General features: G+C 45.3%; 1 protein-coding gene across 2 annotated transcripts in view; it reads left to right on the forward strand.

Annotated features, from left to right (window-relative positions):
* Positions 1-515: 515 nt before the first annotated feature.
* Positions 516-12,439, forward strand: part of USP40 (ubiquitin specific peptidase 40) — a 39,503-nt gene continuing 27,579 nt past the window's right edge. Inside the window, exons 1-7 of one of the 2 annotated variants that reach the window (XM_054070151.1) lie at positions 715-846; positions 3,456-3,673; positions 4,677-4,744; positions 6,077-6,190; positions 6,773-6,937; positions 7,506-7,652; positions 12,081-12,224. In XM_054070151.1, coding sequence (XP_053926126.1) covers positions 3,475-3,673; positions 4,677-4,744; positions 6,077-6,190; positions 6,773-6,937; positions 7,506-7,652; positions 12,081-12,224 — 837 coding nt within the window. In that variant the 5' untranslated portion in view covers positions 715-846; positions 3,456-3,474. Of the gene's footprint in view, positions 847-3,455; positions 3,674-4,676; positions 4,745-6,076; positions 6,191-6,772; positions 6,938-7,505; positions 7,653-12,080; positions 12,225-12,439 lie in introns of both variants that reach the window. The other variant, XM_054070150.1, reaches the window with a different exon arrangement.

Consider the following 12,439-nt stretch of genomic DNA (forward strand, 5'->3'; position numbering starts at 1 on the left):
TCTTTGTTTCGGTGTTTTCCTTGGCTTGGAAGATACACAATACTCGGTTTGTTGCCTGTTTCAACAAGTAAACAAGCTACACTCCTGTTACACTCCTGTTCTATCCTTTCTCACTCCAAGCTGGCCAAGACTTGATTCTTATTATTGAATGCTTTATTCCCTCCTTCAGCAGGAAAATGCCAGGGGAGGGTTAGGTTGGGTGTTAGGGAAAGGTTCCTCCCCCGGAGGCTGGTGGAGCGCCGGAACAGCCCCCGGGGAAGCAGTGACAGCACCAAGCCCCACAATATTCCAGAAGCATTTGGACAACAACCCAAAGCCCGTCCAGTTCCACCCCCTGACACGGGCAGGGACACCTCCCGCTGGACCAGGCTGCTCCCAGCCCCACCCTGGACACCTCCAGGGAAGGGGCCAGGGCTCCCCTGGGCACCCCGAGCCAGCTTCTCCCCGGCTGAGTTTGGATGATGAGGAAGCGGAGTCCCCTCCTCCCCATCCCTCAGTCCACATGGCAGCCCCGCAGCGCCACTCCAACCATGGCCGCGCCTCTGTCCCACGTGCTTCGCCACACCAAGCATGGCGGCCGGACCGTGGCGGGTTATATCTCCCAGCGTGCTTTGCGCGAACGCCGCACCAAATACGGTGGCGAGTTGCAGTTCCCAGCGTGCTTTGCGCCCGCGCCACTCCAAACATGGCGGCAGGGGCCTTGGCGGGGTATAAGTCCCAGCATGTTTTGCCACACTAAGCATGGCGTCGAAGGCGCGTCGGCCTCTCTGTCCCAGCGTGCTTTGCGCGGCCGCGGCAGGCATGGCGGCGAGGCTGTGGCTGTGGGGTCCGCGGGGGCGCTGAGCGGTGAGTCGGGGATGGGGAGAAAGAGGGAGGGGGAGAGAGAGGGAAGAATAGGGGGAGAAGGAGAGGGAGAAAAGGAGGAGTTGAGCGAGAGGGGAAGGGTGAAGGAGGGAGGGGAGGGAGAAGGAGGGGAGATAGGGAGAGGGATGGGGAGAAAGGGGGAGATGAGAGAGAGCGGGGAGAAGGAGGAGAGGGAAAAGGGGAGAAGGGGAAAGAGGAGGAGAAGGGGAGAAAAGGGAGAAGGGGAGGAGGGAGGGAGATGGGGAGAGGAAGGGAAAGTGAGGGAGAGGAGGAGGAGGAGGAAGGGGAGAGGGGAGGAGAGCAAAATAGGGGAGGGGAGAGGGAGGGAGAAGGAGGGAGACGGGAAGTAGTGGGAGAGGGAAGGAGCCGATGAAGGAGAGGGTGAAGAAGGTGGCTGTGCTGCTGGCAGGAGGGCATGGGTGCAGCCCAGCTCCTGTGGAGGGTGGGATAGGAGGTGCCAGAGCCACACTACAGCATGGGAGGTCTCTGACGGGGCTAAGGAGTGTGGGAAAGGGGCTTAGAGGGGTTAAGGGTGGCTCTTCTTGTGGAGCTATTGCGACTTCAGCTGAGCGAGGCCCACCTAAGCAATGTGGCTTTGATTTGTGAGAGCCTTGGGCTGGAGGCATTACCCACAGGCTCCTTCCAGTCTATATCCCTGCATGTTTTTTTTAAGGGAAGGAAGCTGCCGGCAGCAGTGCGTTGAGGATCCAGAAATAAAGAGCAAGGGAGGATTTGGCAGTGTCCCACTGAAACACTTCTCTAGGGATTCGGGGGAGCAGCAGGCTGGCAGCGAGGTGGTCGCTATCTCTGACGTTTCTATCCAGAAATAAGGAGCAAGGAAGGATTTGGCAGCGTACCACTGAAGCACTTCTCCAGAGGGTGAGGAGTGCAGCAGGTTGGCAGTGAGGTGGTGGCTGTCTCACAGGATCACAGAATGCCAGGTTGGAAGAGACCTCAGGGATCATCTGGTCCAACCTTTTTGAGTGATCGATAGTTTAAATGAGATGGCCCAGTGCCCTTCCAAGCTGAGGCTTCAGTGTTCAGTGTGTAGGAATCTACCGCTTCCCTAGGAAGATTATTCCAATACTTAACTGTTCTGTTGAGTTTCTTCTGGAACCCAGTTGGAATCTTCCCTAGGAGCAACTTTTACCCGCTACCCCTTGTCTTTTTCACGTGGCTCCTCCTAAAAAGGGGGTCTCTATGCTCTTGATAGACACCCTTTATGGAACTGTTCTGTTGAGTTTCTTCTGGAACCCAGTTGGAATCTTCCCTAGGAGCAACTTTTACCCGTTACCCGTTGTCTTTTTCATGTGGCTCGTCCTAAAAAGGGAGTCTCTATGCTCTTGATAGACACCCTTTATGGACATGGTAATAAGATCTCCCCTAAGCCTTCTGCTCTCAAGGCTGAACAAACCCACTTCCCTCAGCCTTACTACGTATGAAAGGTTTCTAAGTGCTCTGATCATCTTAGTGACCCTTCTGTGGCCCTTCTGTGGCCACATCTTTTTTTGAATAGCGGGGACCAAAACTGGATGCAGTACTCCAGGTGTGGCTTGAGAATCGCTGAGTAGAGTCTCCTTGATGTGTGCCTTGTTCCAGTCAACAAACTTGCCAGGAGTGCCCTGCTGTGCGTTTGGGTGAGGGAAAGAGGAGGGATCATAACCTTTGGGTGGTTAAATACTACCGTGCCTCAGGGCTGACTGAAAAATAAATGAAGGTTGAGAGGTGGTTTGGAAAGAGTGCTAAACCCAGCCAGTACGTTGAGAAGCATGGGAGGTGGGACCTTTCCAGATTTTGGGCTTTTTTTAGGTAAGCAAGGTGTTAAGAGCTGCATTTAGGGGAGAAGAATGCTGGGAGAGCAAAATGGTTTCTTTCCTGTCTGTGTGTGTTAAGAGAGATCTCTAGCCACATAATTCTATAATTTATTTAATTTATGGGGATTTATAAAAGATTATCTATTGTACAAAGTGCTGAAGAAGCATGGCGCGACAAGCACAGTGCACGCTGCCACGCTGCTTCGCTGTCAGCTGCTCCAAGCGTAGCTTTCTGCCTAAAATTCACTCTGCTGTGGGAAGGAATAAAATGAGCAGAATGCAATGGTGTTTTGTAGAAAAGTTTTGGACATGCCTAGTGAACTACTGGTTGGTTGAGTGGGGGGAGGCTATCCAATACGTTCGGATTTCCAAAAGGCCTTCAAAAGGTTTGCCACCAAAGGGTCTTTAAGGAATTAAACTGGAAAGTTGTTCATTGATTGAATAATTAGGTAGAAGATAGGAAACAGAAGATTAACTGTCACAGAGGAGAGCAAGAGTTTTTTGCTAATGTGAAATTGAAATGTGATGTATTTGATTTTAGCTAAAAGTCTTTTCAGACCTGTACTAACATAAATACTCTTAATTCACTTTTTTTTTTGTCACATTAGCACAGCCTCTTTTTTTTATGCATCTGACATTATTTTTTAGAACAAACAGAGTAAGATGAAAAGTTATGACCGTTCTTCAGTCAGGGCTTAAAGCTTCATCTTGTAGGATTAGAAGTGGATAGATTCAATTGCATTTGTTATAGTAAATAGATTATTTTTTACTTTTAAGGGACCGTTTTGCCTTCACAATGTTTGGGGACTTATTTGAAGAGGATTTTTCCTTTATTTCAAACAATCATTGTGGAAAAGGGAAGAAATCAAAGCCCAGAGATTCTGAGCCCCCAGCTCCCAGGGATTTCACCAACCTAAGTGGTATCAAAAATCAGGGTGGGACCTGCTACCTCAATTCCCTTCTGCAGACCCTGCTTTTCACACCTGAATTCAGAGGTAATGTGTTAAAAATATTCTTAAAGTAATGTTGGAATTGATACTTCACAGTGCCTTGTGTTTCTGGATAGTTGTTAAAGAGCCACCACAAACAGACTGTTTTCAGGAACAGTTCACTTCAAATAAGTTATTACAGAATCTCAGAATGTTTTCGATTGGAAAAGGCCTTTAGGACCATTGAATCCAACCACTGATCCAGCTCTGCTATGTCTGTCACTAGACTATGTTGCAAAGTACAACATCTGCTTGTCTTTTAAACACCTCCAGGGATGGTGATGTAACCATCTCCCTGGACAGCCTCTTCCAATGCTTGAAAAACCTTTCAGTAAAGAGATTTCTCCTAATACCCAACCTAAATCTCCCCTGGTACATCTTGAGGCGATTTTCCCTTGTCCTGTCTCCCAGAGAGACAGGAGACCAACTCCCTCCTCCCTATAACCTCCTTTCAGGTAGTTTTAGAGAGCAGTAAGGCCTCCCCTCAGCCTCACTTTCTCTAGATTAAACAACCACAGCTCCCTCAGCTGCTTCTCATAAGGCTTTTGCTCTAAACCTTTCACCAGCTTTGTTGCCTTTCTATGGACATGCTCCAGCATCTCAATGTCTTCCTTGAAGTACAGAATACTCAGAGCTATTGGTCTGTAAAATTAGTATTTTCACTTCTGCACAAAATGTTGATATTGTCAACGTTTCCTTTTCTTACAGGTTGGCAGCTACAATTTGTGTAAATAAGAGAGGTTATTGCTGTCCATAAAGTATCATTCATTTTTTTTTGATGCAACCATTACAATTACTGAAAAAAACTATTTTGCCATCTAAACACCTTCATGGTCGTTTGTGCTTTATTGTTACAGTTTGAACCAGTTGTAGGGATGACTGATATCTAGAAATGTTGTTTAATGTCTTAATTTGCTGAAAAGGATAGCATCGTAGTGCTTGACAGTTAAAATCTTGAAAGAGGAGATGTTGTCTTTTCTAAAATAGGCATTTTTCCTCACAATTGCAGAGGCACTGTTTTCTCTGGGACCTGAGGAACTGGGGACTCTGGATGACAGCAGTAAACCAGATGCAAAGGTATTTAAAATTTTCTTGTTCTTAGGCACTGCTGAATGTTGATTCAAAAGAATATTGTTTCAATTGGTGGGAAACTTCTGATGAAAATGAATGAAAGTCTGTCATATTGAAAGGCAGTTTGGCTGGCCAATGCTCAGTTTTCACATAGCTGTGCAAAAAGGAAAGAGAGAGAGGCTGAGAGAGAGGCTCTTTATCAAGGAGCCCTGAGATAGGATGGGGGGTAATGGTTTCAAGCTGAATAGAGATTTAGATTAGGTATTTGGAAGAAATTATTTCCTGTCGGGGTGGTGAGGCACTGGCCCAGGTTTCCCAGAGAAGCTGTGGCTGCCCCATCCCTGGAGGTGTTGAAGACCAGGTTGGATGGGGCTTTGAGCAACCTGATCCACTGGGAAGTGTCCCTGCCCATGGCACTGGTTGGAACTGGATGTCTTTTAGGTCTCTTCCAAGCCAAACTATTTTATGATTGTATGTAGGTTTTCAGCCCCATAAGCTCTTGCTGCAGAAGTGAGATGCTGAGCCTGTTTTCTGCTGACATTGATAGTGGAGATCGTTTTGCCTTCAAGGGAAGAGGAAACAGTCCCAGAGTCTGCACAGTCCTTTATTAGTTTGTTTTCTCTTCTGTTAATATAGCTTCGGTGCAACGACTTGTTTGTCACCAGAAGGAGATGTGTGCAGCCTGGATGACTGCACTGAGGCTGTCTGAGGCTGTTTGACAGCCCACCCGTGCACAAGATGGTACAAGACTGGAATTTAGTCTGTGTTTGAAAAATGCTTACTAACGTTGACTAAAGAATTTCTTTCTTTAGTTCTTGGAATCAAGTGACGCCCCTGGTTGCTTGGCAAATGTTTTTCTTTGTGAGACAAGGATAAATATAGGTGCTGCTCAAGCTTGTTGGCATTAACCAGTCTCCTTCACGTCTCACTTCACCCCACCACCAAACCCTTCACTGAGCAAGGAGCAGCACATGTTAAATCTATATGTTATCCTGTCTTGTAGCTGATTTTGCAGGGTTTCATATTATGAAAAATATCAGCAAAAGTTGTCCTTTTTTACTATTGTGATGGCTTAATTTTAATCTGTGCACTTTGCATTATCACAAAATCTATGTTTCATGACTAGCTGAGTAAGATGAGGAAGAAATGGGAAGAAACTGAAGATTTTTTGGGAATCGATTCTGACATGTTTTGATGTGAATTGAGTAACTGTGTCAGGAAAGCTGTAGGCAGTGGTGCTTCATAACAAGTTTCCTATTACATTATTTTTCTTTGTATTTAAATGACTGGTTTAAAGACTCTTTCTGATCTGTTGAGTGTATTCTTTTTTTTTCCTAGGTTCGAATAATTCCATTACAACTTCAACGGTTATTTGCCCAGCTTCTCCTTTTGGACCAGCAAGCTGCATCTACGACAGACCTTACTGAGAGCTTTGGGTGGAACAGCAATGAGGTACAGATTGCCACTGGTGATACCACCCTTGGTAAACTTTTTCCTGACTGGAAAGGAATTTTTTTGAAGTCTGACATTTAAGAAATATCGTAAAAGACTTCAAGCTGTGGAAATAGCATTGAATTGGGTCAACTATTGTTGTATGCAAGTGAATCTGCACATGAAATACAGACCAGCTGTTTACAATAAGCAGCAGAAGAGAGTTGTTCTGTTAGGTATGATTTCCTTAGCTCTTCCTTTGTTTTTACAGGAAAGTTTTTCCAATAGTTATTAGGGCTCTTGTTCTTCAAATTCTGACCTAAGTTGAACCTTGTGACTTATCTTAGAGTTGAATTTGCATCTACCCAAGTGAAAGTGTCTTACGCAGGTTATAGCTTATGTACTCGTGGCTACTCAGAAAGCATAAGTAAATTAAGAATAAACATAATAAAGGTAGTAATTGACTACTCCAGGTAGTAAATGTATGGGTAGTCATGGAGGCAACAGTCTTTGTCACACATAATGTGTTGGTTTTAAGCAATAAGCAAAGCAGATGGCAGTATTGTATTTCCTTGAGTTTGTTTTTTTTTTTTTATCATGCAGGAAATGAGGCAGCATGATGTGCAAGAATTAAATCGGATTCTGTTCAGTGCTTTGGAAACTTCCCTTGTGGGGACTTCAGGTCATGACCTTATTAATCGATTGTACCATGGGATTGTTGTCAACCAGATTGTTTGTAAAGAATGCAAGAATATCAGTGAGAGACAGGTAAAGCCAGATGATTTTCCAGGCCGGGTTTCTGTTCCGCCTGTCGAAGATACTTTAACTGTTCTTTTTTTAAACTCCCAAAATAATGACATCTTTCTTGGATGTCACTGGTGGCCTTGTTGTATCTAGGCAGTGTGTATTGGTGAGATTGCTGCAGACTGGAAAACACGTGAAAGTTACGCGTGACTTTAAGTCTTGGCTGGCATTTTCTAAACCACCTACCTCAGGCTGTGACTCAGAGTTGAAAAACAAATATTATTGCATTTTCTGAGTTGGGGAGTGTTGCCTTTAGTAGATGTAGTTAGGACAGAGCTGAACAGTGGAGGAACAGCAAAACATCTTGAAATTCTTCTTCTGCTCTTTGTGATTTAAAAAATCATTCCTTTTTTTTTTTTTTAAATTAATTTCTCTTATGTCTTATATATGGGAGTTGTTTCCCCCCCTCGTCAACAATGAAAGCAAAATAAGTGCTCACATCTGCTGTGGTGAATGGGTTGAGTATCTTTTTAAAGTACCATGAACTTACAGTGCTTACTACCTTATTTTTTTCTGCTGTACCTCTGCACAGGAAGATTTCTTAGACCTCACAGTGGCGGTAAAAGGTGTTGCTGGCTTGGAGGAGGCACTGTGGAACATGTATGTAGAAGAGGAGTACTTTGAAAATGAGAACTTGTATCGATGCGGAGCCTGCGATAAACTCGTTGAAGCTTCAAAGGTAATTCTTCTCCGTGTCCAGGTTGCTGATGTTTAGGAACTTTGTTCATGTTGCTCAATCTGCCCTCTGACTCAGAAATAAAAAAAATCTGTAATCGGATGGTAATTAACTTGAGGATGCCAAAGTCTGACCTGTTGTTTTAAACCTCAACAACTATGTCAAGAAAAGCTCGTGGGTCCGAAGCTTTGAACAGCCTGTTTTAGAGGAAAGTATCCATGCCCATGGCAAGGGGGTGTTGGAACTGAATGATCTTTAAGGTCTCTTCCAGCTCAATCCATTCTATGATTCTGTGACTCATTTCTTGACTCGAATGTTGTCACAGTCTCTAATTAGCCAGTGCTGAATGGGATGGCATGTAGTTTTCAGAGTATCGCCTTGCTCACCCACCTTCACTGCCCCTGGACATTTCAGAAGATAGGCTGGAAGATAAATTGGAGCATACATTAAAAATAAACAGATCTGTCTAATGAAGAAAAATATGGAAATTCTCTTGAGAAAAATCCAAATAAGAGAGGAAAATCATGAACAAGTGGTACTCTGCACAGGGAAATGGGATCTTAGCAGGTGTTTTCAGTGTGTTCTGTAGTGCTAGAGCCTTCAGATGAGTAAGAATGCCTTCATGCAAGGAGCCGTCCAGCTCTTCTAGTGTGTAAGACACTGGGTGTGTTTTCACTGTGTATGTGTTGTTGCCATCTTTTGCCAGCTTCTGGTACAACTACCATCACATTTTGCCCTTTCCCTGAGCTTTTCAACCACTTCCTGGACGCTAAGCCAGTGGCTTCCAGCTTTGGGCATCACCAGGATTTTCATAGAATTGTTTGGTTTGGAAAGACCTTTGAGTCCAACCATAGCTGTCCACTACTAAACCATATCTGTGAGCACCTCGTCTACCTGTCTTATAAACCCCTCCAGGAGTGGTGATTCAACTACTCTCTGGGAAGCTGTTCCAGTGCCTGAGAAACCTTTCAGTAAGGAAATTTTTCTCAATGTCTAATCTGAACCTTCCTCAGTGCAACTTGAGGCCGTTTCCTCTTGTCCTATCACTTGTTACTTGGGAGAAGAGGCACCCACTTCACTACAACCTCCTTTCAGTTAACTGTAGACAGTGATCAGGTCTCCCCTCAGCCTCCTTCTCTCCAGGCTGAACAACCCCTGTTCCCTCATCCATTCCTCATAAGACTTGTTCTCCAGCTCCATTGTTCTTTGGATGTGCTCCAGCTTCTAAATGTCCTTCTAGTGAGGGGTCCAAAGCTGAACACGGGATTTGAGGTGCTGAGTGCATGGGCAGAATCGCTTCCCCGTTTCTGCTGGCCAGGCTGTTTCTGATACAGGCCAGGATGCCATTGGCCTTCTTGGCCACCTGGTCACACTGCTGTCTCATATTCAGCTGGTTGTTGATCAGCAGCCCCACGTTCTTTTCCACCAGGCAGCTTTCCAGCCACTCTTCCCCAAGCCTGTAGCATTTCCATCCATCTGAGAAACCTATAAGGAGGAGGATAAAAACCCAGGCAGAGCAAAGCTGCCAAGTCATGTTCCTGTGATATGAATACACACTGTGGGAGAGTTTTCTCCTTCCAGCAGTAGTGTAAAGGAAGTAGCTTCTTTTCAAAGAAGCTCATAGGTTTATCTCCTGAGTTGTGCTACTTTCTTGTAATCTAGTGAATGATTTACTGTCTAGATCTCTTCCACAGGTAAAGCTGATATGTTGTGACCCTTTCCTATGCTATCGAGCTCTTCAGTGTTAAAGGAGAGCTGTTGTCCTTAAGCCTGTGGGCTTTGTTGAGAGTAAACCCCAAGAGCTTGGGGACATCCAGACTGGAGTACTCAGTCTCCCCTGTTCCCTGCCTTCACCCTATGGCACCTTGGGAAAGCTTCAGATGCTTGGCCCTGTTTGATGTTGGTGTCTTCCAGGTGAGCTGTGTCTATGACCCTGAGTGGGGTGTTAAACGGTGCATGGCTGTTAACACTGGTTGCTGTCTCCATGCCAGTGCAGCCTGCAGCATCCTTCTGCTGACAGCTTGTCCCTGTTTATTTGGTTTACAACAGTCTGGACTGTTTTCCCCAGAATAGTAATCAAATTTAAGACTTTTTATCTGTATCGTTACTCATCCCCTTAGGCAGGGCTAGGGAAGGGCAGCCCAGTGTGGGCTTTACAAGTAGGTCTTTGAATTGTGTTTTTCCAGGACAATACGGAGTGGTTTTTGGTTTACTTCTGTGCTAATTTTTGACGTTGTAAAATTTGTGTAAGATGTTGCTTCTTTTCTCTGTTAATTCCACTATTTTTGGTAAAGGGGAAGGTGGCTGTTGGTGCACTCTGCTTTTGACATACTGCCCTCTTCACAGCCGTGAAGCTCTTTGCCCTACTGTGGTGACTCCCTTCTGCAGCAGGAAGGGTGCAACCCAAGCCTCACAGTACTCATAATATGGAAGGGAGTGGGTGCAAAGGCAAACTGAGGAGAGGTGAAGTTAATTGGTGACTCGGGAGTTGAGGAACACTTGCCAGTGTCTCACGTGGCTTGGTTATGAGGAGTTGTTTGAGTTAAACTTTGCTGGGTTCAAGGGAGTGTGAGTTAACAATTGCTTACCTCTGAAGTGTGGTTATCTCTGCAAGAAGGCAGTGGGAACTTTGTAAGTGGGTAAGAAGTCATGCAGCGGGAGGTTGCCAAGGTATGAAGGGACAGCCTCAGGAGAAGAGGGGCTGTGTTGGATGGCTGTGTCGGGAAGGGGAGACGTTGTGTCAGCACAGCTGCTGCCTGTGGCCTTGCCAGCACCTTGTGCATCGTCAGAGTGGACCACAGTGAGGACTGGTGCTGGAGCATGGGAGGTGCCAGCCAGGTGTGGTGGCCGCATTAGGAAGGTGCTGCCTAACAGTGCAACCACCTGCCCACACCTGACCTGTTTCAAAGACGAGATGTTACTCCTTTCCTTCAGTATACTGTGTGTCTTCGAATGTTATTCTTTCCTCTTGTCTTGGCCTCTAGAGAATTTTGTGGTGGAAGAAGCTTGTGTTCCAGAACTTTATTGAATTTTAATTGTTCAGTCCTATTCTCACTCTAAACTTGGAAGAGGATACAGAATCCTTTGTGCCACTAAGCTCTGCATAGTAGTCTTCGCAACTGACTCAAATGCAATGCCTAATTTAGGGAGTTTCTTAAGCTGTATGTGTGTTCCTGAGAGGTGCTCTGGTGTGGCTTTGCAAATGGTCAGTTGGAAAGACTTGGGAGCATGTCCATTTAATCCACGCTTACATTCACAGATGATAAAGGATGATTGGTTTTGCTTCACACCAGAGTTCCTGATGTGCTTACATACCAAGTTGTTGATCTTGATTAATACTCTTCCTTAACTAAAATGTATTATGTTGGCTTTTCCTGCCTTGAAAGTCCTCTTTTGTACAAATGAGGGAGACTTTAACCGTTGCCTGGTTGTTCAGGGGCCATCTGTAGGGCAATCCAGGGTGCACCTACCCCACACTGCTCGGGCACAGGATGGTGGTGGTTTATTAGTGCCCGCAGATCATCATCAAGGCCTTTTTCTTCAGGCAGCCTTAAGCAAAAAGCCACAGTGATATATTCTGGTGACATTTTTCAGACCCTTTCTGTTGTGTTTGGAGACTGCCCAACAGTCACGTGGAAGTACATTGCAAAATATATGTGAGAGTGACCTTTTTTCTGGACACCGTACACCTATCAAACGTAGTTCTGTTGCAGACAGGGTGATTTCTGACTTCCTCCGTGAAGGATGAGGCCTGAACTGAACTTGGGGTTACACAGTTCCAAGTAGAAAACTCGTTAACAATCACTGGGATAAACCTCAGGAAGTACAAATGGAGGAGATAACCAGAAGGTACCAGAAGAGTCATAGTCCTAGCCTCGGATGGAGTCCTTTCTGTGCAGCAGAAGCAAGCACGTACACTGTGTGTGTAGGTTGACCTTCATTCAGAGCTATTTTTTGGGTGGCATTGGGGTCTGTGCCAGATGCCAAGCGCTGAACAGTTCATCTGGGAATGGCAAAGCTACCATGACGCTGTGTCCCTCTTCTGCACCACCTGCTTTTCAGCAGCATCTGTGTGTTCATGCTTTTTCCTCTAGGCTCCCGAGGTCTGTGTGGGACGGGTGGTGGCAGGGGCTATGCAAGGGACTGAGAGCAAAGCTGCTGCCAAGATGCTGTATACTCTGAATTAGGATGGAAGCGCCAACCCCAGGAGTTTGAAACAGTCGCTTCATAGTATAAAAAGATAATTCTGTTGCGAAGCACATGTGGGCTGTGGAATTGAGATTGCTGTCTAGAGGTTCAGTCTGGTCATGTCTGCCTGGTTGTAATGAAGCTTTGTTGGGAAATGGAATTGAACATAGCAAAGTGGAAACGCTTCTATATATATTATTCTGCTATAACTGCGTGCTTACATTTTTTTAAATCACTTTACAGTCTGCTAAACTGCGCAAGTTGCCACCCTTTCTCACCATTTCTCTCCTGAGATTTAACTTTGACTTTGAGAAGTGTGAACGGTACAAGGAAACGAGCAGCTATACGTTCCCTGTCCAGATAAACCTAAGGCCCTTTTGTGAGCAGGTTTGTACTGTTATATTTGTTAAAATTTCTATAGTCTCAGTGGAAAATGAATGTCTCAATGACAAGTTATCTTTTATTTTGTGTTTTGTCACAGCAAGACATTCTGAGAAACTTTGTGGGGTTCTCTGTCCCTAATTCCAAATTTTTGGAATTCCAATTTGTTCCCAAAAGGCCCCTTTTGAGTGAGAAATACCTTGTGTGTGTAAAAGGGGAAA

Source organism: Cuculus canorus, chromosome 6 (genome assembly GCF_017976375.1).
Source record: "Cuculus canorus isolate bCucCan1 chromosome 6, bCucCan1.pri, whole genome shotgun sequence".
NCBI classification, from domain to species: domain Eukaryota; kingdom Metazoa; phylum Chordata; class Aves; order Cuculiformes; family Cuculidae; genus Cuculus; species Cuculus canorus.